Source organism: Lactuca sativa, chromosome 4 (assembly GCF_002870075.4).
Source record: "Lactuca sativa cultivar Salinas chromosome 4, Lsat_Salinas_v11, whole genome shotgun sequence".
NCBI classification, from domain to species: Eukaryota; Viridiplantae; Streptophyta; class Magnoliopsida; order Asterales; family Asteraceae; genus Lactuca; species Lactuca sativa.
Genome location: NC_056626.2, coordinates 107600619 through 107625588, shown reverse-complemented (window position 1 = coordinate 107625588; position 24970 = coordinate 107600619). Strand labels below are relative to the sequence as shown.

Sequence of the window (24970 nt, the reverse complement as noted above, 5' to 3'; positions counted from 1 at the left end):
TGTAGATTGATAAGGTTGTTTCTTTTTTACTTAATAAAATCAAAATGACTTGTCGTGCTAAGTGAGAGGTTGGTCACTTTATGTATTAAGACCCTCCCTATTACAATATTACCCTTGTTTATTTTTTTATTTTATTCAACTTTTGACAATCTCATGAAAAAGGCACTATCGACCTCGTTTTTTTTCAATGTTCACAGAATTTTAAGCAAAATGTTGGCATCTATTTACCTGTTGTTGTTTGTTTTAGAATTTGGAGAGAGAGAGAGAGAGAGAGAGAGAGAATCTTCATGCCTTTATGGTGTATCAAAGGAGGGCGCGAAAAGACAACCCAGTTACCATCCTAAGCAATTAGTGGTCCTAGACCATGTGAAAAACAGAGCTCATATCATAAGCTGATTTCATAAAAAGATATAAAAAGAAAGACTAAAGAGCCAGTACCAGTTGATCAAACCCATGACATCTTTTGTGTGCCCAATGAATTTGTTCATGACAAGTGGATCCGAAGGACATATTGCATTTGCTTGCAAAAAAAACTAACACCATGCTTGCAAAAATGTTAAATTTATTATTATAAGCATTGTCTAACCATGTAAGTAACAACTAATATCATGTCATGAACAACTTATACAGATCACACAATAAGGAACATGGACAACTACTTACTCCTTGAATATTTTCTTCATTTTTTCTTGACCTTCAACTACAGCTGATGGACTCATGCCCTGAAAAGAGGATTTTAAGAATAACTTGAAATAAGTAAACAAGTTTCACTTTCTTAAATGCTTAAAGGTGTCTAATTTGATTAGTAAATAATTAATCAACAACTATTTTGGGAGCACACGAAGCATAAACATGATGTTTTAAGGGGTCAATGTTTGTGTTTTTTTAACTATACACCATTAAGGAAGAAGTTTGATGGATCAATTTTATGAGCAATGACAATCAATACCAGAAAAAAATGGTAAGTTAATAAAGTGGAATCCAATCAATTGCACCATCTTGCCACCATAGGTTCAAACTAAAAAATATATTAGGAAGAAAGTCAAGCCTAGCAAGTGGAAGTATCTCAGCAATTTCAGCACGTGGAACCTCAAGCCTCATTCTCCAGCGAGTTTCAGATATACACGTGCCATAAGAGATACATGTGGAACACCTCCAAAGCCAGTTGGTGTAGATACTTGAAGACCAGAAGAACTTGAAAGCTCTATTGCTAGATCCTATAAAAGAAGTAAAAAGAATAAGCTGATTATTACTTATAAATTATAATTAATACAATTAGCTTAAGTGAAAATTATTAAACCTTCCTAAGCTGATTTAGATTAAATAAATAAATAAAATTAAATACCAACTAACCTGTAAGAGTTTAATTAAAGTGGATTTGGCTTGACTAATCCTACCGCTTTTTCGGCAAAGTGAAGCAAATTTCAACCAGGTTTCACTATCTTCGTCTGTAGGAGGAAATACAAGTGACCTAACTACCAAAAGAGCTTGCCAAACCTCAACATTTCTTTTTGTGCCTTTAATACGTTCATTCCACATGTTACGAATGAGTGATCTTCTAACCTCAGCAGCAACAGAGTCGCCAACACATACACTGATAATCAATACAACACAGGGACGAAAAGTGTAATTTTTAGTCATGTATTGTATAATGATATAATACTTAAGGATGGTAGTGAGATTTTTGTTTGTTGATTAGGTTGCTTCAGTCTGTAAAGTTTGAACCTTGTGCTCCAATTCTATAATGTAACGCATTTTCCTCTCTTTTGATCTTGCAGCAGATTGTCGATTTGCCAAAATCCTAAAACATATCACATAAAAAATATATTTGTTTATTCAAATATCAAAATAAATATTCAGATTTCTCCAATTATAATGTAAATATTAATGAATTTGAAAAAAGCTACATACCTTTTGGCTCGTTTGGGATCAGATAAAGCAATCTCTGCAAGTTTCTCATTAGCCATGATTTTCTTGAGCTCAGCCCCTGTAAACTCACCATTTCCAAACTCCAAACTAAACGTATTTGTATTTGAATTTGAGTCGATTGAATTATTTGGGCATAATTGACCAATATGCCCTCCAGGAGAAGGAGGAAGCTTAGGTGATTCATCAGCAAAGTTCATCCTCCCCATAAAACTATCCATTGACACACTTCTATAATGCCTTGTTGTTGGAGCAATGTCTCCACCTGCACTCCGTTTAATCCCTTTATCATTAACACTACTTGTAGCTTCATTATCACTGCTATCACCTCCATTTGTTTTTGTTCCACTAGCTCGACTATCTAAATCTTCACGATTCTCAGTTCCTTGTTTATCGTCAGTTCCAGAAGAGTCTAATGTGTCAAGATTTTCAAGATTCATATAAGCAGAAAACAAATCGTCAACAACTTCCCCTTCGGAGGCTCTTTTAGTTGCTCAGGTATGCCAGCTTTATCCCAATGCAATACCTAGTATGCTAGTTTCCTGTTTTTTCAGAGTCTATACCAACTGGTGTTTGCCAAACCCTGTCATGCTATGCCCAATTGAACAGGATGATCTTGGATTTAACATGTGGGACCCACGTAAATGGTTCGGTGATCGAACCCATCTCATGCCCATCATCATTCCTGCATACCCATGCATGAACTCTAGTTACAATGTTTCCCACCCTGGTTTAGGCCCAAGGGCAACTGCCACCATGGAACTTGCCTTACCCTAAAAAAAATATATATATATATTAAAGTAATTATGGCTGAAATAAAATAAACCAAAATGAAAAAATTACTAAATCTTACTTGCATAAATACACTTCCGTTTGTGACCAAAGGATGATTGTGCAAATCAGTAGCTGGTGGAAGCACTAATAAATCGGGAATCATGTCATCCTTCTCGACCTATAAAGATTATTATAACTAAAATCAGAAAAATAAAAAAGATAAATTAAATAGGGTACCATAATGTATATTAATGTTACCATATTATCTTTGCTTAATTCAGACACAGCAGTTTCAACATCCAATTTCAGAGTATTGACACGAACATAGCGAGGTTTTTTAACATCTGCTACATAAATGATAAATCATAGATCTCGTTTAATAAATATGGTTGTGTAAATTATAAATAATAAAGTGGAATGTTATTGGTAGAACAAACCGGGAATCTTATATTGGGACATTAAATCTTCTATACGTTTTGCTCCCTTCTTTAATAAGATCTTTGCAAGAGCTGACTGTAGTTGACTTTTCCTCAAAATAAGGTACTTTTTTGGATCTCCTGTTAGAGATGAATCCTATGAAGAAATGTTAAAATTATGTATATGATTAATTTAAAGAAAATATTATATGATGTGGCATCCTAGAAATTGAAGATACCTGTCCGAAAAGAATGTCATAGGTGATTATGTACATTAATTCCACTTGCCTCTGTTACAAAACGAATAACAGAAGCAATAAATTTCAAATAAATAGTAACGGGAGATTAAAAAAAATAATAACATTCGAATATATATGGTGAGTATGGAATGAAGATCAGGTATCAAATATGTTTTTTAAGGTATTACTTACCTTCCATTTGCTGTTTAATACATTAGCAATCTCCAATACATCCTTGATGATTGGAAGATCTGTGAATAGAGAAACAAGAGATGAAATCAATATGAAATTAGAAAAAATCATTAAACAAAGAAATTAGAAGAAAGAAATTAGAGAAGGATGCGATAGGAGGAGGATTCCCCAATTTGTAATCGTGTTTTAAACAAAGAAGCACAACCCATAAGATGAGTTGATGAGGAAGCATTTTTGTTATCGCTTTTTCTAATCAAATATGAAAAAAAATATACTTACACAGTCTGGCATTTCATCAAGCACCTTGAGGGCACCTTGCATCTCCATAACTTCAAATCCCATAAAAACCCCAAATTTTGAAACCCATATGTCAGAAGAAATGGATAGACCTTCAATATTTGTGATACAAACATGAAGTATGACATGATTAGATGGAGCATGTAAGTTCTTCACACTTTCAAGCATAATTGTAACCCAATCGTCGGCTCAAGCATAATTGTAACCCAATCATAGTCACTCAACACGAAAATATGCGCTTTTGGAACGGCGAAACTCTGTGGCGAAACCGATAGCAGCTTGGAACGAGATTCAAGTAAGCCAAATTCAAGATTCATGAAATTTTAGGGCACACGAGGCTACATGTTGCCTGAATTTCAGTCTACCGGAGTTCCGACACATAAGTCCGACTTGTACGCTTTTGGAGTTGTACTTCTTGAGATATTGTCAGGCGAAGAAGGCAAGTGATGAACGAAGGAAGGAGTGTTGATAACTAGGCAAGGCGGCAGTCGAATCTATGGAGGGGGAAGGATCGTAATTAGGGCAAGAAGGAAACAAAAGAGGAGGATAAAAATGAAGGCGGGTGTTCAAAATTTTAGGGATTTCATTTTCCCCCTATCTACTAAACGCGCTTTTCATTAAAATTATAAAGCGACACTCATAGAGGACGCCCATTTAAGATACAGCGCCCTCCGTGTTTTTAATTTTTTCTCGTATGACGCTAATTTAAGGGCACGCAATAATGCGTGACCTAAATCCTTAAATTTTTTGAAGAGATGACACTTTTTTAACGTCACTCTCCATTGCGTAACATAAATCAATGAGTGTCGTTGTTTGCGCGTCGTAAAAGGCTATTTTTCTTGTAGTGATCTATAATATATAAGCAATTAGCTATAATCCAAATCCACTTAATTAATACATAGTATGCAAGATCATCTATTCTAAACGAAAGTTAGGCTATTTAGCCCATAACTACTGGAAACAAACAAGTAAAAACAAAAGTCTCCAAGGGATTAAGATAAATGTTGCCTTTAAATCTCTTCAAAATCAATATTGAATTCGATTTCTACATTCCAAACCTCCAAGGGATGTTTCTGGCCTCCAAAAGTCTTCAAAAAGTTCCAGCATAAATTAGGGTTGAGACCCAAATTGATATATATATATATATATATATATATATATACACACACACACACACACACACACATATATATATATATATATATATATATATATATATATATATATATATATATATAAACCCTCCCACGCCGTGGAAAATAAGCTCCACGACATGGCGATTTCTTAAAACGTGTATCTAACAACACATCATCAGATCGAGGAAAACCATCTCGCCACGGCGTGGCTAGGTATCCCATGTTATGGGCTTTAGATTCCAAGATTCCTTTTGATTTCGATTGACTTGGTCTGAAATTCCAACTTCTATCCCTACAACTGCTTCCTTTTCATCCCAAGCATGTCTTCGTGGTTCCAAAACAGAATTTAAACAAATTAAATACAATGTGTCCTATAATGAGCATAATTGTAGTTAATAGTATTTAAGAAAATGCACAAAATATGTGATTAAATATGCACATATCAAAATACCGCACACCTGACTTTTGCTTGCCCGTAAGCAAAATTGATTTTATTATTATCATACCATCACATCAAAATCCTAGCCACCAACATCGCACAAGACAATCCATTTTGAGCTTATCCATTACATCAAGACTTCAATGCATATATTTGTGTCTAATTTTCCTAAGAACTTATCCATTCCTAAATAATCGCAATCCTCATAAACACGTCCTAGTCAATTTGTACAACATTTATTTTTGGCATTCTTACCTCCTATACATTTTTATTTACCCCCTTTTATCTCAAAAGTTATTGTCAAATGCCAAGTGACTCAACAAAAACGTAAAATAATATATAATATAATTATCATAAAATTATAACTACAAATTTTTTTATTGTTTCAACTATATCTTTTTGTAGAGCTTTTTTCTCTTTTTTCTCTTTATTTTATTTTATATTAATTTATTTATCTTTATCTTTTTTGAATGATTTATCTTTCAATTATCACACAATAGCAAATAAATAACATAAACTTAGTTGCAACTTTACTAATACTATAGTTTGTGACTTAATAATAGATTCATTGGAGTACTCAGAATCCCTTAGATCAGTAATGGAGCCCATGACTTTTGATGAAACCCGTGTAGCGACATTCTTCCTATTTCGATCCGCGTTAATGTACTAGAAGTGGACAGATATAAAACATCTTGCGTGGAATACTGACCAAGTACCAAAGGTTATGTTATTTATATAATAGTTAAACTCAAAAATTTAGAAAAGGAAACAGAAAAACTTGATAAATTGACTCACTTTGTTTTGGCAGAAAGGACCCAGGAAATAGGTTTTCCCATAGCAAAATTTTTTACATCTCCCAAATTGGGAAAGGCCGTGTTTTTTTCTCATGATTTCACAAGGACAGGGAAGCCAAAAATATACTAGAACATATGTTGGCTCAAATAAATATCGGAGCTCGCATCAGATCGTCCCACACAACACTAGTAACCTACGTCTCAACACAACAATACATCAATTTGTCACATCCCAAAAATTAAGGAAAAAATTTCATTTTTAAAACCCAACCAAAACCATAGTTGTTTACAAAATGTAGTTCTAAAAAATAATAATCACAATCAGAGTATTCCAAAATCAAACATCATAAATCCAGAACGATGTGAATGATCAAGCCTTCGCCTTTCCACTGTCCTCTAAATTACCTGAAACCGTAACCATCAAATTGTAAGCCAAAGCTTAGTGAGTTCCTCCAAAGTACCACACACAACCAATACTCATAACAACATGAATATATGAGCCTTCAGCCTGACAGGACCACCTTGCACGACCTACAACCTATCTGGACCATTCTCTGGGCTTCGACTTGACTGGACCGCCTCTCGGGCCTTTAGTCTATCCGGACCGCCCTGGGTATCTTGGCTCTCAGCACAAATCAGGACCGCATCAACCCAACAAACCATAACACGTCGCCATATACAATAACAATCAATAAACAACAATACAAGTAATCATAAATATCTACCAATCTAACGCACACTGTCACACCCCGCCCGTCGGCGGAAACAACGGGTAGTGTGACGTCATTTTTCGTATCACAGTTATATAACAAACATTGAAAAATACTTAAAGAAAATACATACCTTTATTGATGATTGAAAGTTACATTATTGTTTTCCTAGTATTTATTACATAATATCCGAATATGGCATACTTCTTAATAAAAAGAAAGATAATAGTAAAACTTCTCATGTTCGAATATATACCAGCTTTTCAAGTCCCTGAAAACACATGCATTTTAAAATACGTCAACATAAAGTTGGTGAGTCCATAGGTTTTGACTCCATAAAATAATACATTTTTACACATTCAAAAGGATAGTTTTAAAAGTATCATTTTGACTCTTCAACATTAGGTATAATAGTATACTTATCAATTAAGTGTTATACCTAAACATTTCTTAATCTTAAGGTGTAAGTAGGGGAAAACTTATACTTAACATTAATACTTGTATACAACAAGGTATAATGTTTCTACATTTTGCTACCATGAGCCTGTAACCGCTGCTATGACATAATACCTCTGATAGAACAATACACTCATGATTTACCATGAGAAACAAACACACTCATGATTTTGACATGAGAAACAACACCGTACGCTTTATCGACACCTGAATAATAACAAATAAAAGGATAGTTCATCACTTGTTTTTGGTTGAATGTAGCTAATAGTCACAAGTGGGGTGGTCAGCCCATATACTAATTATACATGACTTCCTCACTCACACGGGATTAACGGTTACAGTCCAGAGGATTTCCACTAAGATCCCCAATCTTAGTTGATGAATACAATTACTCATGTAGACTTTGACGGCTTCCTATAGCTCTAACAACAAAAGCATCTTCATGTCTAAAACCTTAAGTTACTAGACTATGCTTTTAAACATTAATCCTAACTTCATAATATTTAGGCAGTATAACAGCTATATCTTGAAGTAAAAATCAGGTTTTATCTTGACCTAAAACCAATAATAACAACATATAACGTTTCTAGTTTTATCTTGACATGAAATTATCAATAACAATACCAAGTTTTATCTTGACATAAAACTAAAAAATCAACATATAACATATCCAGTTTTATCCTAACATAAAACTAACAATAACAACATATAACATATCCAGTTTTATCTTGACATAAAACTAATAATAACAACATATAACATATCCAGTTTTATCTTGACATAAAACTATTAATAACAACATACTATATAACTTAACATTTAGAACTTTCGAATATTACTTCGGTATTATATCGCACACAACATATATGTAGAATCCTAAGTATAAATCAAGATCTACATTAGTAAATTAACATACTGATAAGTTAATAATAGTTGTATGTATTCAAAATGTTATATTTAGAACAATCATATCTCGATTATCATAACTATATACTATCATATATACATAATAATAACATATATACCATAACTAGCATGCGTTTTCCCCCGAAATATTAGAAAGTAGGGTCGTGAAACTCACCCTAGTAGCATGATTTTATGTTATCTAAGCAAAACGGTCAGCGTGCGAGATCATCAGGGCTCGGGATGCAAAATCGCCTCAGCAAAGGAGAGAAAGGGAAGAAGTTTTGGTGTAAGAATGGCTGAAGTCGGACCTGCTATTCATAGTAAGGATTTTGGACTCTCACGTCGTGAGTTTCATAAGGCTCACATCGTGAGTCTTGCATGATCACCCCGTAGACTTGCCATTTGCGTCCCTAGCTTCGGAAGATGGCCATGTGACTCCTCACGTCGTGATAAACACCTTGTTCACGTCGTGAGTTTGGATCCTATCCCCTTGCAGCCTCGTCACGCTTTCTAGATTCTGAAAATGTGGCAAAATGACTCCTCACGTCGTGAATAAACCCTTGTTCACGTCGTGAGTTTAGTTAACTTAGGGTTTTTGAAAGCTAAATCTTCGGAAGGCCATAACTTTTGCATACGAACTCCGTTTTTGACGTTCTTTATATGCACGCGTAGGTATTTACAAGTACTACAATTCTCTTTAATACTTAAATAGCTAATTCTAATTCCGTTTTAAATTCCTCTTATTATAGATATTTATAGTGTTCGATTTATCATAATTTCTTCATGCGAAGTCAGATTCAAACGTTCTCTATATTTTTTGAATCGTATGGACGTATACTTTGAGTTGTATCATAAAGAAAGTTCATATTTGTATTAGAATTTATCATGAACTACATAACACTCTTACCACATTACTAGGTTAACATACTCACATTACATGATTGGCATAATCACATGTGATTGTCTATTGACGTATTTTGACTAGTGTTACATTCTCCCCCCGTTAGAACAATTTCGTCCCGAAATTTATCTTGTGCATAGGGTTTTGTTAAGAAGTTGGGGGTATTTTTCTTTCATCTGATCTTCACGTTCCCAAGTAACTTCAGGTCCTCGCTAAGAGTCCCATCGAACTTTTACTATGGCAGTACGACTTTGCTTTAATCGTTTGACTTCTCGATCCATGATCTCGACAGGTTCTTCTACAGTTGAGTTTGGTATTGACTTGTATCTCGTCGAGAGGTACCACAAGATTTTCATTGGATAGACATATTTTGAGATTTGATACGTGAAAAACATCGTGTACGTTACTTAGTTCTTGAGGCAACTTGAGTTGGTATGCGACATAACCAATTCTAGCTAGAATTTCAGAAGGTCCTATATACCGTGGGTTTAGTTTGCCTCGCTTACCGAATCGAATTACACATTTCCAAGGAGAGACCTTCAACATTACTTTATCTCCAACTTGGAATTCTAAAGGCTTACGTCTTACGTCAGCATAGCTCTTTTGACGATCGCATGCAAACTTTAATCGAGCCTTAATTTGCACGATCTTTTTAGTTGTGTCGTGGATTGTTTCTAGTCTAGTACGTAAGGTATCGCCTGTACGTTCTCTGGCCATCTGCGTATCTCCAACTTCTGCCCAACATACTAGGGAACAAGATTTTCGTCCATAAAGAGCCTCAAACAGTGCAACCTTGATGCTGGTGTGATGACTATTGTTGTAGGAAAACTTAATTAACGGTAAATGAGTATCCCACGCATTTCCAAAGTCTATTACACATGCTCGGAGCATATCTTCTAAAGTCTGAATGGTTCTCTCACTCTGACCATCATTCTGTGGATGGTAAGCTGTACTCATGTCTAGACGTGTTCCTAAGGATTTTTGTAGAGACTGCCAAAATCGTGAAGTGAATCTACTATCTCGGTCAGAAATAATAGAACTTGGAACTCCATGCAATCTAACAATTTCCTTAAGATAAACTCTAGTCAGCTTCTCCATCTTGTCGTTCTCCTTAATTAGTACGAAATGGGCAGACTTAGTCAATCTATCGACTATTGCCCAAATAGTGTCGAACCCACTAGGAGTTTTAGGTAACTTAGTGATGAAGTCCATTGATATCTGCTCCCATTTCCATTCAGGTATTTCCGGTTGTTGAAGTAAACTTGAAGGCTTTTGATGTTCTGCCTTCACTCTAGAACAAGTCAAACATTTTCTCACATAAGTAGCAATTTCTGCCTTCATGTTTGGCCACCAATAATGTACTTTTATGTCTAAGTACATTTTGTCAGAACCTGGATGCACGGAATATCCGGACTTGTGGGCTTCTTCTAAGACAAATTCCCTGACTCTACCGAACTTAGGCGTCCAAATTCGGTTCATAAAGTGTCGCGTTCCGTCATCTTTTTGTATAAGTTGCTTTTCCATTCCTTGCAAGGCTTCGTTCTTGATGTTATCTTCTTTTAGAGCCTCAAGTTGGGCTTCTCTAATTTGTGCGGCAAGGTTAGAATGGATAGTTATGGTTAATGCTCGTACCCGATAGGGTTTAATATATTCTTTCCGGCTCAAGGCATCTGCTACCACGTTTGCCTTTCCAGGATGATAAAGAATCTCACATTCATAATCATTCAATAATTCGACCCATCGTCGTTGTCTCATATTAAGATCTTTTTGGTCGAAGATGTGCTGGAGACTCTTGTGGTCGGTAAAAATAGTACACTTAGTACCGTATAGGTAATGGCTCCAGATTCTTAGTGCAAAAACTACAGCTCCCAATTCAAGATCATGGGTAGTGTAATTATTCTCATGCACCTTACGTTGTCGTGATGCATAGGCGATAACTTTTCCTCTTTGCATCAACACACATCCCAATCCTTGATTTGATGCGTCGCAATATACGACAAAATCTTCTGTCCCGTCTGGAAGGGATAAGATTGGTGCACTACACAACATTTGCTTCAGTTTCTGAAAAGCAACTTGTTGTTTGTCTTCCTAATTAAACTTCGTATCCTTCTGGGTTAGTGTTGTAAGCGGCTTGGCTATTTTGGAGAAATTCTCTATGAATCTACAGTAATAGTCAGCAAGTCCTAGGAATTGACACACCTCTGTGGGCGTCTTTGGTGCTTCCCAGTTCCCGATTGCTTCAACTTTGGATGGGTCAACATGAATTCCTTCGTTGCTAACTACATGACCTAAAAATTGTACTTCTCAAATCCAAAACTCACATTTGGAGAATTTAGCATACAACTTTTCTTTTTATAGTAGTTCCAAGATTATTTGCAGGTGTTGACCATGTTCTTCATTGGTTCTTGAATATATCAATATATCATCGATAAATACGATCACGAATTTATCCAAGTATGGTTTGCAAACACGATTCATGAGATCCATATACACTGTTAGGGCATTGGTTATTCCAAAAGACATAACTAAGAACTCATAATGACCATAACGAGTTCTAAATGCTGTTTTTGGAATGTCGTCTTCTTGTATTCTGAGTTGATGGTATCCTGATATAAGATCTATCTTTGAGTAGTAGCTAGATCCTTGTAGTTGATCGAATAAATCATCAATTGTTGGAAGCAGATAACGATTTTTGATCGTTAGCTTGTTCAGCTCCCGATAATCAATACACATTCGAAAGGATCCGTCCTTCTTCTTGACAAACAAGATTGGTGCTTCCCAAGGTGAGAACTTGGTCAGATAAAGCCTTTGTCAAGAAGTTCTTGTAGTTGACTAGATAATTCTTGCATTTCGGATGGAGCCAACCGATAAGGAGATTTCGCTACTGGTGTTGCTCCTGGAATTAAGTCGATTCGAAATTCGACTTGTCGGACGGGCGGTATTCCAGGTAGATCATTAGGAAATACGTCAGGGAAATCACATACTTGAGGTATGTCCTTGATTTCTTTTATCTTTCTTCTCTTATCTACAATGTGGGCTAAGAATGCGTTACATTTCTTATGTAGATATTTCTGTGTCTTGGTACAAGAAATGACTTTGAGGTTTTTCCCACACTTATCACCATAGATAGTCAGGGCTTCGCCATTTGGTAAGGGTAGTCGTATGGCTTTCTCATGACATAGAATTTTGGCGCGGTGTGAAGATAACCAATCCATGCCAATTATGACATCAAAACTACCGATAAGCATTGGCATGAGGTTGACGTGAAAAAGGTAGTTATTAAGAGTTAATAGACAGTTTTCTAGAATTTCATGTGTTTTCTCAGTTTGACCGTTAGCGATTTCTACTTCATAGATTTCTTTTAATATGCTAGACTTATGACTTAACAATTTTCTAAATGTCGGAGTTATAAAACTCCGATCTGCTCCAGAGTCGAAGAGTATGCTAGCGTATAAATTATCTATGAGAAACATACCAGATACAACCGAAGGGTCCTGGACAGCCTCTCTGCTTCCGATCAAAAATGCCCTGCCACGCCCTCTCCACACTTTCTTTCTTCACCACAAACTGTTCCAGTATTTGTTTGTTGATTGATTATTGCAGGTGTTGTGCTCCTGCAGTAACTAGCAGTATGCCCCTTCTTTTTGCATTTCGTGCAAACAAAACAGTCACCTGGGTGATGACGGTAGCAGTGTGTCACACCCCCAAACCAGAACAGCGGAAACTTTTGGGGGCGGAGGACGTCATATTCAGTATCATTACAGTTCATAGAAAGGAAAGTACACACCACCATACATATATAAAGGTTTTAAAAGTGTTTAGATAATTGTATTCATTACATATTCAAAAGATAAATACATAAACATCTTTCAAAAGAAGTAATTAACGCCAACGCGTTAATCCCCAAAAGTTGATTTCCAAACCTGCTTAGCGGTTCCCTGAGAATACAAGTTATTTCAAAGAGAAAGTGTGAACAATTAAGTTGGTGAGTTCATAAGTGGTTTAGAAAAATTGTATGCCATTCCAAATTGAGTGTATGTTTTCCAAGAAAATCCCTTATTCTCTTATAAAAGTATGAAATGCATGAGAATATTTGTATTGAAAAATGTAGATAGTTGAATCAAGAAAATCCCTTATTTTCCTATTAGTTGTTTGTTTTGTATACAGGAAAATCCCATATTTTCCTAAAGTAATAGTTAGTCTAATGTCCCAGACTAAAAACCGAAAGCAAATGACATGCTTTAGAAGGTTGAAGCATAGATTTATATAATAAAACCTATTAGAAGATTTCAGTTTGTTAGATGAAGAATAGTTTTAATAGCTACTCATTCATCAATCGGAAGTACTATAATAATTGTATACCCGATGAGTTTTATAACCATACTAAACATAATACGCCTGTAGCGACGTTCTTCAGGCGTCGTAGCGTTATGACAAACTGTCACCCCAAAGGAAGGACTGTAGCTAATAGTCAGGGCGCGGGATCATGACTTCCCATATAGATCTATACACATTTGACACGTTCTCCGAACGGGAGACTCTGGTTATAAACAGGACTTGTAGCGGTACCTTTCAGCAAAAAGGTATTATTTGAAGATGTACACGTCTCACGGATTCTCAACTAAGTCTGTATTAAAGTAGTAGTTTTGTATGCAAAGTTTATCCTTTTTTTCACAATGTTTGACAAAGCATAAATCATAAGTTCTTTGAATGCATAAAATAATTTAGTAAAGAATGTTACCCTTGATATGATGTATTTGTATGTAAACGTATAAATAAAACATTATTTCTATTTATAAAACATATTCTATCCCAAGATGGTAAAGCTGTGTTGTGAGGTGTTTTGCATGATAATGACATCATAAGATAGTTAAAACAACAGTATGAAAAGTATAGCAAAAGATCGATGTTTCACACGATTTTAGTCGTGTGTTTACTTGTATTCCCCTCTTAAAAGTGTTTAAAAAGCATTTAAAAAGCATTTAAAGTGTGGTTGTAGGAGTATGAACTCACCTGAAGGTTTGAAGAAAGCGAGATGGAAACCGGGCAGAATTTCGTCTCGGGAAAGCGGATTTTATCGGGATTCTCGGGAATCTCGGGAGTACAAACGATCTTCGGGACTTGAGCAAAATGACCAGGGCTTCGGGTTAGCACGGGCACGGAAAACGAGGCAAGAACGCAAAAGAAATGAGAGAAATGGAGCCCTTTCTTCGGAACCCTCGCATCCCTTTTATAGGAGCTGGGAACTGCCTCGGTACGCAGGGCGTACGAGGGTACGCAGGGCGTACGCGTATGTCATGCATGACCGAATCCTCGACTGCCTCGGACTTCGGATGGGATAGGGGCTAGCTTCGCATAGGCCGAGACGTGGACGATCCGAGGCCTAGGCCTTGAGTACACGGGGCGTACGAGCTTACGCGGGGCGTAACTCGGCCCTATCTGATGACTCCCTTCGGATAATACCAAAGATTTATAATTAAATTTATATTTTATTTAATTAATAAACTTCTAAAATTCATATCTTCTTCATACGAATTCCGTTTTCGATGGTCTTTATATTCACGCGTAGGTGAGACTACGCTCTACAACTTTCCTTTAGATTCTGTCGGCAAATTCCGAAATTATGTTTATTATTTATTTTTAAAATGTCGTGTTTAAGGAATTTCTTTAGAAATTCGTAACTTCTTTATCTGACGTCGGTTTTTGCCAGACTTTTTACCGCTGAAATACCATTGTCGAGACCTTCGATTCTCGTTTAGGTCTTTCCGGCCAAAAGTCGCTCGATCTCCGATTCGAGTTTTTAGCTGTCTGTTGCTAAGCCGAACTTTGGAAAAATCATAACTTCAATATACAAAGCCGGATTTGGGCATTCTTTTTACGTACGATTACGGTTTAATGATATCAAACATAGTAGGAAATTAAATAGAAACTTTTTGAACATTTTATTATCAAAGTTAACTTCATTAACTCAAAAGTGGTTACAATACTTGACTTTTTAGGTCATTACAAAGAGTTGAAATATCGGGTTGTCACATCATCCCCCCGTTAGAGGGAATTTTATCCCGAAATTTAAAGTAGTAAAGATACTAGTGAATACGAAAAAGATGAGGGTATTTTTGTTTCATCTGATCTTCGCATTCCCATGTGAATGCAGGTCCCCGCTTGGCGTTCCAGCGAACCTTCACGATGGGTATGCGACTTTGTTTCGTTTGTTTGACCTCTCGGTCCATAATTTCTACCGATTCTTCCACAAAGTTGAGGATCTCGTTGATCTCGATCTCGTCGAGAGGAATAACAAGAGTCTCATCGGACAGACACTTCTTCAAGTTCGAGACATGGAAGGTTGGATGTATGTTACTAAGTTCACGCGGTAGATTAAGCTTGTAAGCCATAGGGCCGATTCTAGCAAGAATCTCGAAAGGCCCTACGTATCTTGGATTTAGTATTCCACGCTTTCCAAAGCGTATTAAGCCCTTCCACGGTGAGACCTTCAATAAAACGTGGTCTCCTACCTGGAATTCCAAAGGTTTCCTCCTTTGGTCAGCGTAGCTTTTCTGTCGGTCTCTAGAGGCTTTCAACCGTTCACGAATTTGAACGATCTTCTCTGTCGTTTCCCGTATGATTTCCGGACCGGTGAGGGTGCTATCAGGGACTAGACCTTTTTCCAACTGCGTGTCACCTACTTCCGTCCAACACATAGGTGATCTGCACTTACAGCCGTAAAGGGCTTCAAATGGAGCAGTCTTGATACTAGTATGATAACTATTGTTATAAGGGAACTCGACTAAAGGTAAGTGAACATCCCATGCTTTACCAAAGTCGATTACACATGCTCGCCACATGTCTTCCAAGGTTTGGATCGTTCTCTCACTCTGTCCATCATTTTGTGGGTGGTATGCTGTACTCATATCCAACCTTGTTCCCATGGATTTTTGCAATGATTGCCAGAATCTAGAAGTGAATCTGCTGTCTCTATCTGAGATGATAGACATCGGCACTCCATGAAGTCGTACATCTCTCGGATGTAGGTTCTCGATAGTTTTTCCATCTTATCTGTTTCCTTGATTGGCAAGAAATGAGCGGACTTGGTTTGTCTGTCGACGATCACCCAAATAGTATCTTGGCCACCCTAAGTTTTGGGCAGTTTTATTATGAAGTCCATGGAAATCTGTTCCCATTTCCACTCAGGTATTTCAGGTTGATGGAGTAGACCTGAGGGTTTTTGGTGTTCTATTTTTATCTTGGCGCAAGTCTAACACTTGCTCACATAGGTAGCAATCTCTTCTTTCATGTTTGGCCAACAGTAGAGTTGCTTGAGATCTTGATACATCTTATCTGACCCTGGGTGCACGGAGTATGGAGTCTTGTGTGCTTCGCTCATAACTACCTCTCTGAACCCACCAAAATTGGGTGTCCTGATTCAGTTCATGAGGTAGCATACTCCGTCACTCTTGATTTCTAGGTTCTTGTCCATCCCCCTAAGGGTCTCACCTGTCACATTTTCGGGTTTCAAGGCCTCTATTTGAGCCTCCTTGACTTGTGCTGACAGGTGCGAATGGATCGACATGGTTAATGACTTCACTCTTCGACCAGAGTACTCCTTACGACTAAGGGCATCGGCCACGACGTTTGCCTTTCCCGGATGATAGCGAATCTCACATTCGTAGTCGTTGAGCAATTCAACCCAACGTCGCTGTCTCATGTGTAACTCCTTCTGGTCGAAGATGTGTTGAAGGCTCTTGTGGTCTGTAAAGATGGTGCACTTGGTCCTGTATAGGTTGTGCCTCCAGATTTTCAGAGCGAAGACCACCGCTCCAAGTTCTAGGTCATGAGTGGTGTAGTTGACTTCATGCGTTTTCAGTTGTCGTGAGGCATATGCAATAACCTTTCCTCTCTGCATTAGTACACAGCCCAACCCTTGCTTCGAAGCATCGCAATACACCACAAAGTCTTCGGTCCCCTCTAGAAGAGAAAGAATGGGCGCACTGCAAAGGGCCTGTTTCAGAGTTTGAAATGCAGCATCTTGTTTTTCTCCCCAGTTGTAGGTCACCCCTTTCTGAGTTAAGGTGGTAACAGGCTTTGCGATGCTGGAGAAGTTCTGAATGAACTTTCGATAATAACCATCAAGACCTAGAAATTAGCGAATCTCTGTTGGTGTAGTTGGTGCAGACCAATTTTTGATAGCCTTGATTTTTGATGGGTCCACGTGGATTCCTTCCTTGCTGACCACGTGACCGAGGAAGTCCACCCTTCTAATCCAAAACTCGCATTTCGAGAACTTTGCATAAAGTCTCTCAGTTCGTAACGTCTCTAAGACTTGTCTCAGATGTTGACTATGCTCTTCTTTATTCTTTGAATAAATGATTATGTCGTCTATGAATACTATCACAAATTTATCCAAGAATGGATGACATACCCGATTCATTAGGTCCATGAATACGGCCGGGGCATTGGTTAGTCCGAACGGCATCACTACGAACTCGTAATGTCCGTATCTCGTTCGGAAGGCCGTCTTGGGAACATCACTCTCTAGGACTCGCAGCTGGTGATATCCTGATCTCAGATCGATCTTGGAGAAGTAGTTGGCTCCTTGGAGTTGGTCGAATAAGTCGTCGATTCGGGGTAAGGGATAACGGTTCTTGATGGTAAGTTTGTTGAGTCCTCGGTAGTCGATGCACATCCTGAATGATCCATCCTTCTTTTTCACGAATAATACGGGTGCTCCCCAAGGCGAGAAGCTCAGCCTGATGAATCCTTTTCTGAGTAGCTCATTCAGTTGGCTGGATAGCTCTTGCATCTCCGCCGGGGCTAACCGATAGGGCGCTTTGGCTACTGGGGTAGCTCCGGGAACCAGATCGATTCTGAACTCGACTTGTCTCGCGGGTGGTATTCCTGGAAGGTCCTCAGGAAAAACGTCGGGAAAATAGCATACGTGAGGCACATTCTTGACGTCCTGGACTTCGCGTTTCACATCTGTCACACCCTAAAACCAAGAACAGCGGAAACGTTCTGGGGCGGAGGCCGTCATGTATAGTATCACAACACAGTAAATGTAAATAAGCAAACAACATCATCCATTGCATTAAATAAATAATTTTAATACAAGTGTGTTCTGTACAGTTATAGACACCAAAATAATGAAACACAAAATAATATGAGATGAGTCTTGAATGCACTCCATCTTCTCAAAAGCTGGCCTCTGTACCTGTCTACTGATGACCTGAGAATACAAGTTATTTTGAAAGAGTTTATCAGCATTAAGCTGGTGAGTTCATAAGTATTTTAGTGTTAATGTTTCTTGTAAAAACGTTTGAATCTGACTCAATGTATAAGTTTGTAAAAATGTAAGCAAATGCTTGAAAGTGTTTGTAAAAGTTTGAATCCCTCAGAAAATCCTATATTTTCTATAAAAGTAACCTTCTACCAAGGCTTTGATATTTTGTATACTTGCTCATTGTAAAAGTATGTGATTCCCCAAGTGTAACTATCATTAGATAAAATATAGTATGTACATTTATGCTTAAGTGAGGTTATCACTAAAATATGTAATGGGTAAATCATTGTAGTACTATAGCTTTGTATATTAAGACTACTGCTGTACTAATTATTACTACCTTAAACCGGATTTATATTAAGGTATATTGTGATAAATTGCACCATGCTATCGACTGGTAACAACGACATAATGAATGGTCGTAATAAAATAATGACGTTTGGCACCCGCAGACCTGCAGGTCCGGCTGTAGCTAGCAGCAAGGTGTAGGATAGTCAATCCAGTATAGATCTATACGCAAACTCACACTCTCCCTCCAGGAGAATTCTGGCTACAACTCGGGCCATGACACTTAAGGCATGCCCGATACAGTGGATCACAATTGATATCGTATTCATGTATATGTATTGTTTCTCGTATATCTGTATATGTATTGTTTCTAGTATATCTGTATATGTATTGTTTCTCGTATATCTGTATATGTATTGTTTCTCGTATCTCTGTATATGTATTGTTTCTAGTATATCTGTATATGTATTGTTTCTCGTATATCTGTATATGTATTGTTTCTAGTATATCTGTATATGTATTGTTTCTAGTATATATGTATATGTATTGTTTCTAGTATATCTGTATATGTATTGTTTCTAGTATATCTGTATATGTATTGTTTCTAGTATATCTGTATATGTATTGATCCTGCATTACCCCGATGGTAACCAGCTAATGAGGTACTGATGAGTATGACTATGGAAGTACTTTTATGTCTATACATGTATATATGATATATAAGTAATATGGAAATGGCCTTCGGAGGGTCACCCGAAATCCCACTAGACCACATCCAAATCGAGGAAAAGGAAATAGGGCGGATGGCATTCCTAAGCCTTTTGAACATTATTTATATACCTACACATATATGGGCATGCAATTGGATATATAAAAGCATAAACAAGTTTTCATAAAACATTTTAAGCATAATTATAATTTCAAGGGAAGATTGACTTGATGTCGATCTATAGAACATTTTGAAGGCATAAGTTGATAAAACAGTTTAAGTATAAGAAGCATTTGTTTGAATCACAGTCTATAAGTAAGTTTGGATAGTAAAACAGTTTGTAAAACATTTCAATAGTAAAGCAGTTTGAAAAACAGTTTGAACAGTGGTGAAAATCGTTGTTTTCCTAGTTATTAATCACATGTGATTAAACACAATCACATGTGATTGAAGCAATAACTTATAAGTATTTGACTTGTATTCCCCCCCCATAAAGTGTTATAAAACATTTAAAATCATTTCAAAGGTTGATTCAAGGGGTATGAACTCACTTGTGGTGAGTCGTTTGAATTGCAGTGTCAGCTACCGTGCTAGGTGGCAAACGGAGACTGGTTTACACGCACGAGCCTAGTTATCATATAATAAGCATATATATAACTAATTAGACAATTAATAACTTAATAAATAAGTTAATACACATAGGAAACATTTAAACACTTTTATGAGTGTTTATGGTCCAAATGGTTGCATCTAAGTTGCTACGGGACAAGGCAAAAGGGTTTGAAACATCAAATAGCCTTGTATAGGAGTTCACCACCCAACAAACCCCACACCTTGGAGTTTACGGCCGTAAACTCATAGGTTTATGGCCGTGAACTCCTCAAAGGGTGGTTTTGGGTGTTTTGTGGTGTTATCTTGCATCTAGAACACTCCTAGCTTTGTTGGAATAATACATGAAGTAGCTTAAGGCTCTAGAACACTCCATATGGGAGTTTACGGCCTAAAGTCCTTCACCCTAGAGTTTACGGCCGTAAACTCTTGGATTTTAATTGTTTTGAGGCACTTAAACATCAAGGATGGCTTCCATGAATTTATCTAAGGCTAATGGGGACAAGAGGCACACTTTAGTGCCTTCACTTGGAGTTTACGGCCCAAGACATGTTCCTTGGCCGTAAACTCCTTTCAAGGAGTGGTTTTTATGTTTTCAACTCTCCATTCTAGTCCCAAGGGTTCAAGGTAAATTGTCTAAAGGCTTAAGGGTTGCTTGGAATGATTTTTACCCTACAAAAAGGGGTTTACGGCCCAAGAGGAGTTCTTGGCCGTAAACTCTTACTAACTTGTGATTTTGATGAGCTTTTGATGTTCTAAACAAGCACAAGTACTAGTAGTTAAAGTCCTTAAGCATTTGGGGAAGTTTTAGGGCACATTAAGCCCTTGAAAAGGGGTTTACGGCCCAAGGAAGTTCCTTGGCCGTAAACTCCTAGAACTTGTGTTTCTTGGAAGCTTTTTGGCCTATAAAGATCATACCCTAACTCCTAAACACGTTGTCTAACAAGGAATCGGGACTAGGAAGCCTTTATGTTCCATTTTGGAGTTTACTCCCCAAGAACGTTCTTGGGCGGTAAACTCCCGGATCTTGGAATCTAAACATGTAATTTGTGTTAATAAGCATCTAACAAGTATTGAAACACATTTAGAAAAGTAAACTCACAATATGGGATGAAAACCCGAAGATCCGTCAGAGAGAATATGGCTTTTCTCTATTTGGAATTGTAAATAATGAATTAATTTCATTCAGAAACTATTTATAGTCCTGGAAGATTTTGGCAGAAAATATTTTTATTCCTGATATTGGACTGTAACATTATGAAACTTGAAATGACCAAATTTCACAAGACCAGAAGCATCCACTCTCCTAATATCATCTAAAACATAAACCCTAATGTACACAAACTTGTTCGGAAAAGCTTGAAAATCACTGAAACTGAACTAGCTTCTATTGAATAGATGAGGTTCGTACAAATGGAATTTCGGGTTGTCACAACATCCACGACATGTGCCAAAAATGCATGATACTCTTTGCGTAGGCACTTCTGAGCTTGGATGTTTGAGATAATACGAGGAGTGGTACTAGGTTTGTCGCCCAAGACAAAGAAAGTTTCGCCGGTTGGCAGATTAAGGCGAACAGCCTTATCGTAACATAAAATGTCAGCTTGATGAGAACTCAGCCAATCCATGCCAATGATGACATCGAAACTCTTAATCGAGACTGGCATGCGGTTGATTGGAAAGGGATTATCGTATAGAGTTAGGGTACAGTTTAAGTATATCTCCTTAGTGCCTTCGGTTTTACCGTTGGCCATTTCTACTATAAACGGTTCACTGAATGATTGTGGTAATGGATTTAGCAGGCCTTTAAAATCGTGACTCACAAAACTTCTCTCCGCTCCACTATCAAACAAAATGCATGCATACGAATTATCGAGAAGAAACGTACCCGTAACAACAGTGGGGTCCGCAACGGCTTCATCTTGTCCCGTTGCGATTACTCGGTCCCTTCCGCTGGTATTCCTGTTGTTTGCCTTCAGGCAGTCCCTGCGGTAGTGCCCCGTGTCTCCGCACTCAAAGCAGGCGCGACTTACTCCGGTATTAGCAGCGGGGGCGGATTGTTGTGTCGGCTCTTTGCAATAGCGTGCTATATGCCCCTTCTTATTGCACTTAGTGCATTGGAGGTCACGGCAGAGACCATGGTGGTGGAAGTTGCATTGGTTGCATTTTCGGAAGTTTCCCATTGTATGAGCTTGTGGGGGCAGTGTTGGTAGGTACAGTAATAGCGTGGATCGCTACTACTTGTTGTTTCTTGGGGTTCTCCTGTAGGGTTTGTCCCCTTCTCTTGTTCCAAGGCCTACTCTGGCCCTGTGCCTCCTTAGATGGATTGGCGGTAGCTGCAATGGTACCCTGTTTTACCCCGTGGTCGATGAGTCGCTAAGCCAGGCGTTTAGCGCTGTTGTAGGTAATAGGGTTGGAAGCTAGGACATGCCCTTGAATCTGGGGTGACAACCCCCCAAATGTACCTTTCAACTTTCTTTGATTCTGGGTTGACCATGGTAGGGCACAATGCAGCGAGGTCGTTGAACCTAGCTGTGTAGGCGACTAGATCAGACCCAGTCATCTTCAGATTCCAGAGCTCTTGCTCAAGCTTTTGCACTTCGCCCCTTGGGCAGTATTCTTCCAGTAGTAGAACCTTCAGATCCTCCCAACTCATGGCGTTGGCGACAGTGAGAGTCACAGAATTCACATGGCTTTTCCACCAAGTGAGGGCTCGATCTATGAAGGTGCAAGCAGCGCACTTAACCTTGCTTGTTTCTTGGCATGAGCAGATCTCGAAGACTGTTTCGGTCTTTTCGAACCATTGCATTAGTGTAATGACTCCCCCAATGCCATTAAAAGTTTTTGGCTTTGAGTTGGAGAACTCCTTGTAAGTACAGTCTCTTACTTGACCATGACTAGTGCCACGATTGGGATGATTCGTGCTGCTTCCTGTACCTCCATTTCCATTGGAGTTTATTTGCGAGAGAGCTGCTGTTACTGCTGCTGTGATAGCAGCCTGGACCATGGCCGGATCATACGTTGGTGGTCGAGGTGGTGGTGGCACCGTGCCCGGTCTGGGCCTTAGGTTTAGACGAGGAGGCATCGCGCTGCCAAAAGAAAATGAGAGATTATAAGTTTTGGTGGTTGAGAGTTGAATAATATTGAGTTAACTTTCTTTAATAGTTCAAGAATTTGGTTTGACCAACACAGGGTCTTGAGCTTGATTTACAAATGGAGTTTGAATAGATATACTTATGAATTGAACGAACTACACATAATTAACATACGACAGAGATATGTCCTATATATTTTAAACATATAGTTGTGTTACATCCGAGTTTAGACAAAAGTTTTTGACCTTTCTAAAGGTTTCCGATTACAGAAAGTTTAAAGAAAATCATACTCTTATCCGAAGTCCTAATTTATAACAAAATTCGAAATTTTGGCAAGCACTACTTGCGACGTAGGTTGCGCTTGGAGCTTGACTCCACATCCGATTGCTTCGATTCCATTAGAAGCCTATCAAAAGTGGCTTGTTGTTCTCTTAATTTGGCTAGGGCTACAATCATTTGTGCTTGGAATGCCTCGGTTTGGAGTTGGGCATTGTCCTGAATTCTATCCAGCCTACAAATGTCAGAAGTGTGAACCTGTACTTCTACATTGACATCCCTAATCCGGCTAGCATGAACTCCGGATTGGTAGGACTGATTGGCTAGCTTGCCCACCATTACTGGTAGTGCCCGATCAGCTGAACCTCCGCCGCGGACATCGTAGAAGTCTCGACACATGTCGTAGGGAGGGCTTGGGTTTTGTTGTTGGCTCCAATGGTGGAGGTGACTCCCCCATATAGGAGTGGGTCCTTGGAAGTTCCTCACATAACCGGGAGGTTGTGGGGCCGGTGGATTGATAACCTCTGGCTCTGAATCTTTACCAGAGTCATCTCCTTCATCCAACTCTATAGGTTCTTCATCTTCTTCGGGATCTTCTTCGATCCATCCTCCATTACCTTGGTTGGGGTAGTAGGGGTCATCGGGGTGATGGAATCCAGCCATTGAGTCTGTACGAGAATAGGGTTAAGAATTTACTATAAGCTAGAGCACATGAAATTTACCCTTAAGTTTAATGGTTGTTGATACTTAAATACTCCCTTAGTATTATTTAACGATATGCTTTTGATAAGTTTTAAATTTGTTGTCCACTGCAGACACTCCTTGGCACACGTTAGTCGGCTCTCAGACAAATATAGTTGATCAGGCTATATTCTTCCCAGTTCCGATTACATGTCTCAAGGTGTACCTGCACTGCACAATTTATTTATAATACTTCTAAAATGATCCGATATGAAAATGTTATTAGTATGAAATGAGTGCATGCCTATTTTACAAAAACTAAATAAATTTAATTTCAAAAGTATGAATCTTCTCAGAGTGTTTTGGCCTAGTTGAGTTTATAGTTGTATACCAAAAAAATGGTTTTGATATACTTAATTCCCTATAAACAATGCTCTGATACCAATCTGTCACACCCCCAAACCAGAACGGCGGAAACTTTCGGGGGCGGAGGACGTCATATTCAGTATCATAACAGTTCATAGAAAGGAAAGTACACACCACCATACATATATAAAGGTTTTAAAAATGTTTACATAATTGTATTCATTACATGTTCAAAAGATAAATACATAAACATCTTTCAAAAGAAGTAATTAACGCCAGCGCGTTAATCCCAAAAGTTGATTTCCAAACCTGCTTAGCGGTTCCCTGAGAATACAAGTTATTTCAAAGAGAAAGTGTCAACAATTAAGTTGGTGAGTTCATAAGTGGTTTAGAAAAATTGTATGCCATTCCAAATTGAGTGTATGTTTTCCAAGAAAATCCCTTATTCTCTTATAGAAGTATGAAATGCATGAGAATATTTGTATT

The 24970-nt window shown here is 38.0% G+C and overlaps 2 protein-coding genes across 2 annotated transcripts; both read right to left on the bottom strand.

Moving 5' to 3' along the window:
• Nucleotides 1-1695: 1695 nt before the first annotated feature.
• On the bottom strand, nucleotides 1696-2609 carry LOC111886212 (bZIP transcription factor 29). The gene is made up of 3 exons (XM_052770957.1): nucleotides 2504-2609; nucleotides 1912-2419; nucleotides 1696-1801 (listed from the first exon to the last, which is right to left on the bottom strand). Exons 1-3 carry the CDS (start codon nucleotides 2607-2609, stop codon nucleotides 1696-1698), a joined length of 720 nt encoding a protein of 239 aa, XP_052626917.1.
• LOC111886259 (25S rRNA (cytosine-C(5))-methyltransferase NSUN5) lies at nucleotides 2424-3265 on the bottom strand. The gene is made up of 4 exons (XM_052771374.1): nucleotides 3138-3265; nucleotides 2959-3047; nucleotides 2780-2878; nucleotides 2424-2699 (listed from the first exon to the last, which is right to left on the bottom strand). The coding sequence occupies exons 1-4, from the start codon at nucleotides 3157-3159 to the stop codon at nucleotides 2637-2639; spliced, it is 273 nt and encodes a 90-aa protein (XP_052627334.1). The 5' UTR covers nucleotides 3160-3265; the 3' UTR covers nucleotides 2424-2636.
• Nucleotides 3266-24970: the final 21705 nt, after the last annotated feature.

Coding starts and splice junctions, on each gene's coding strand:
- LOC111886212 (XM_052770957.1), bottom strand. CDS start 2,609: ATGATGATGGGCATGAGATGGGTTCGATCACCGAACCATTTACGTGGG. Junction 2,420..2,503: donor GCATAGCATGACAGGGTTTG/GCAAACACCAGT, acceptor GGCATACCTGAG/CAACTAAAAGAGCCTCCGAA. Junction 1,802..1,911: donor GATCCCAAACGAGCCAAAAG/GTATGTAGCTTT, acceptor GATATGTTTTAG/GATTTTGGCAAATCGACAAT.
- LOC111886259 (XM_052771374.1), bottom strand. CDS start 3,159: ATGTCCCAATATAAGATTCCCG. Junction 2,879..2,958: donor AATTAAGCAAAGATAATATG/GTAACATTAATA, acceptor TAATCTTTATAG/GTCGAGAAGGATGACATGAT. Junction 2,700..2,779: donor ACGGAAGTGTATTTATGCAA/GTAAGATTTAGT, acceptor TATTTTTTTTAG/GGTAAGGCAAGTTCCATGGT.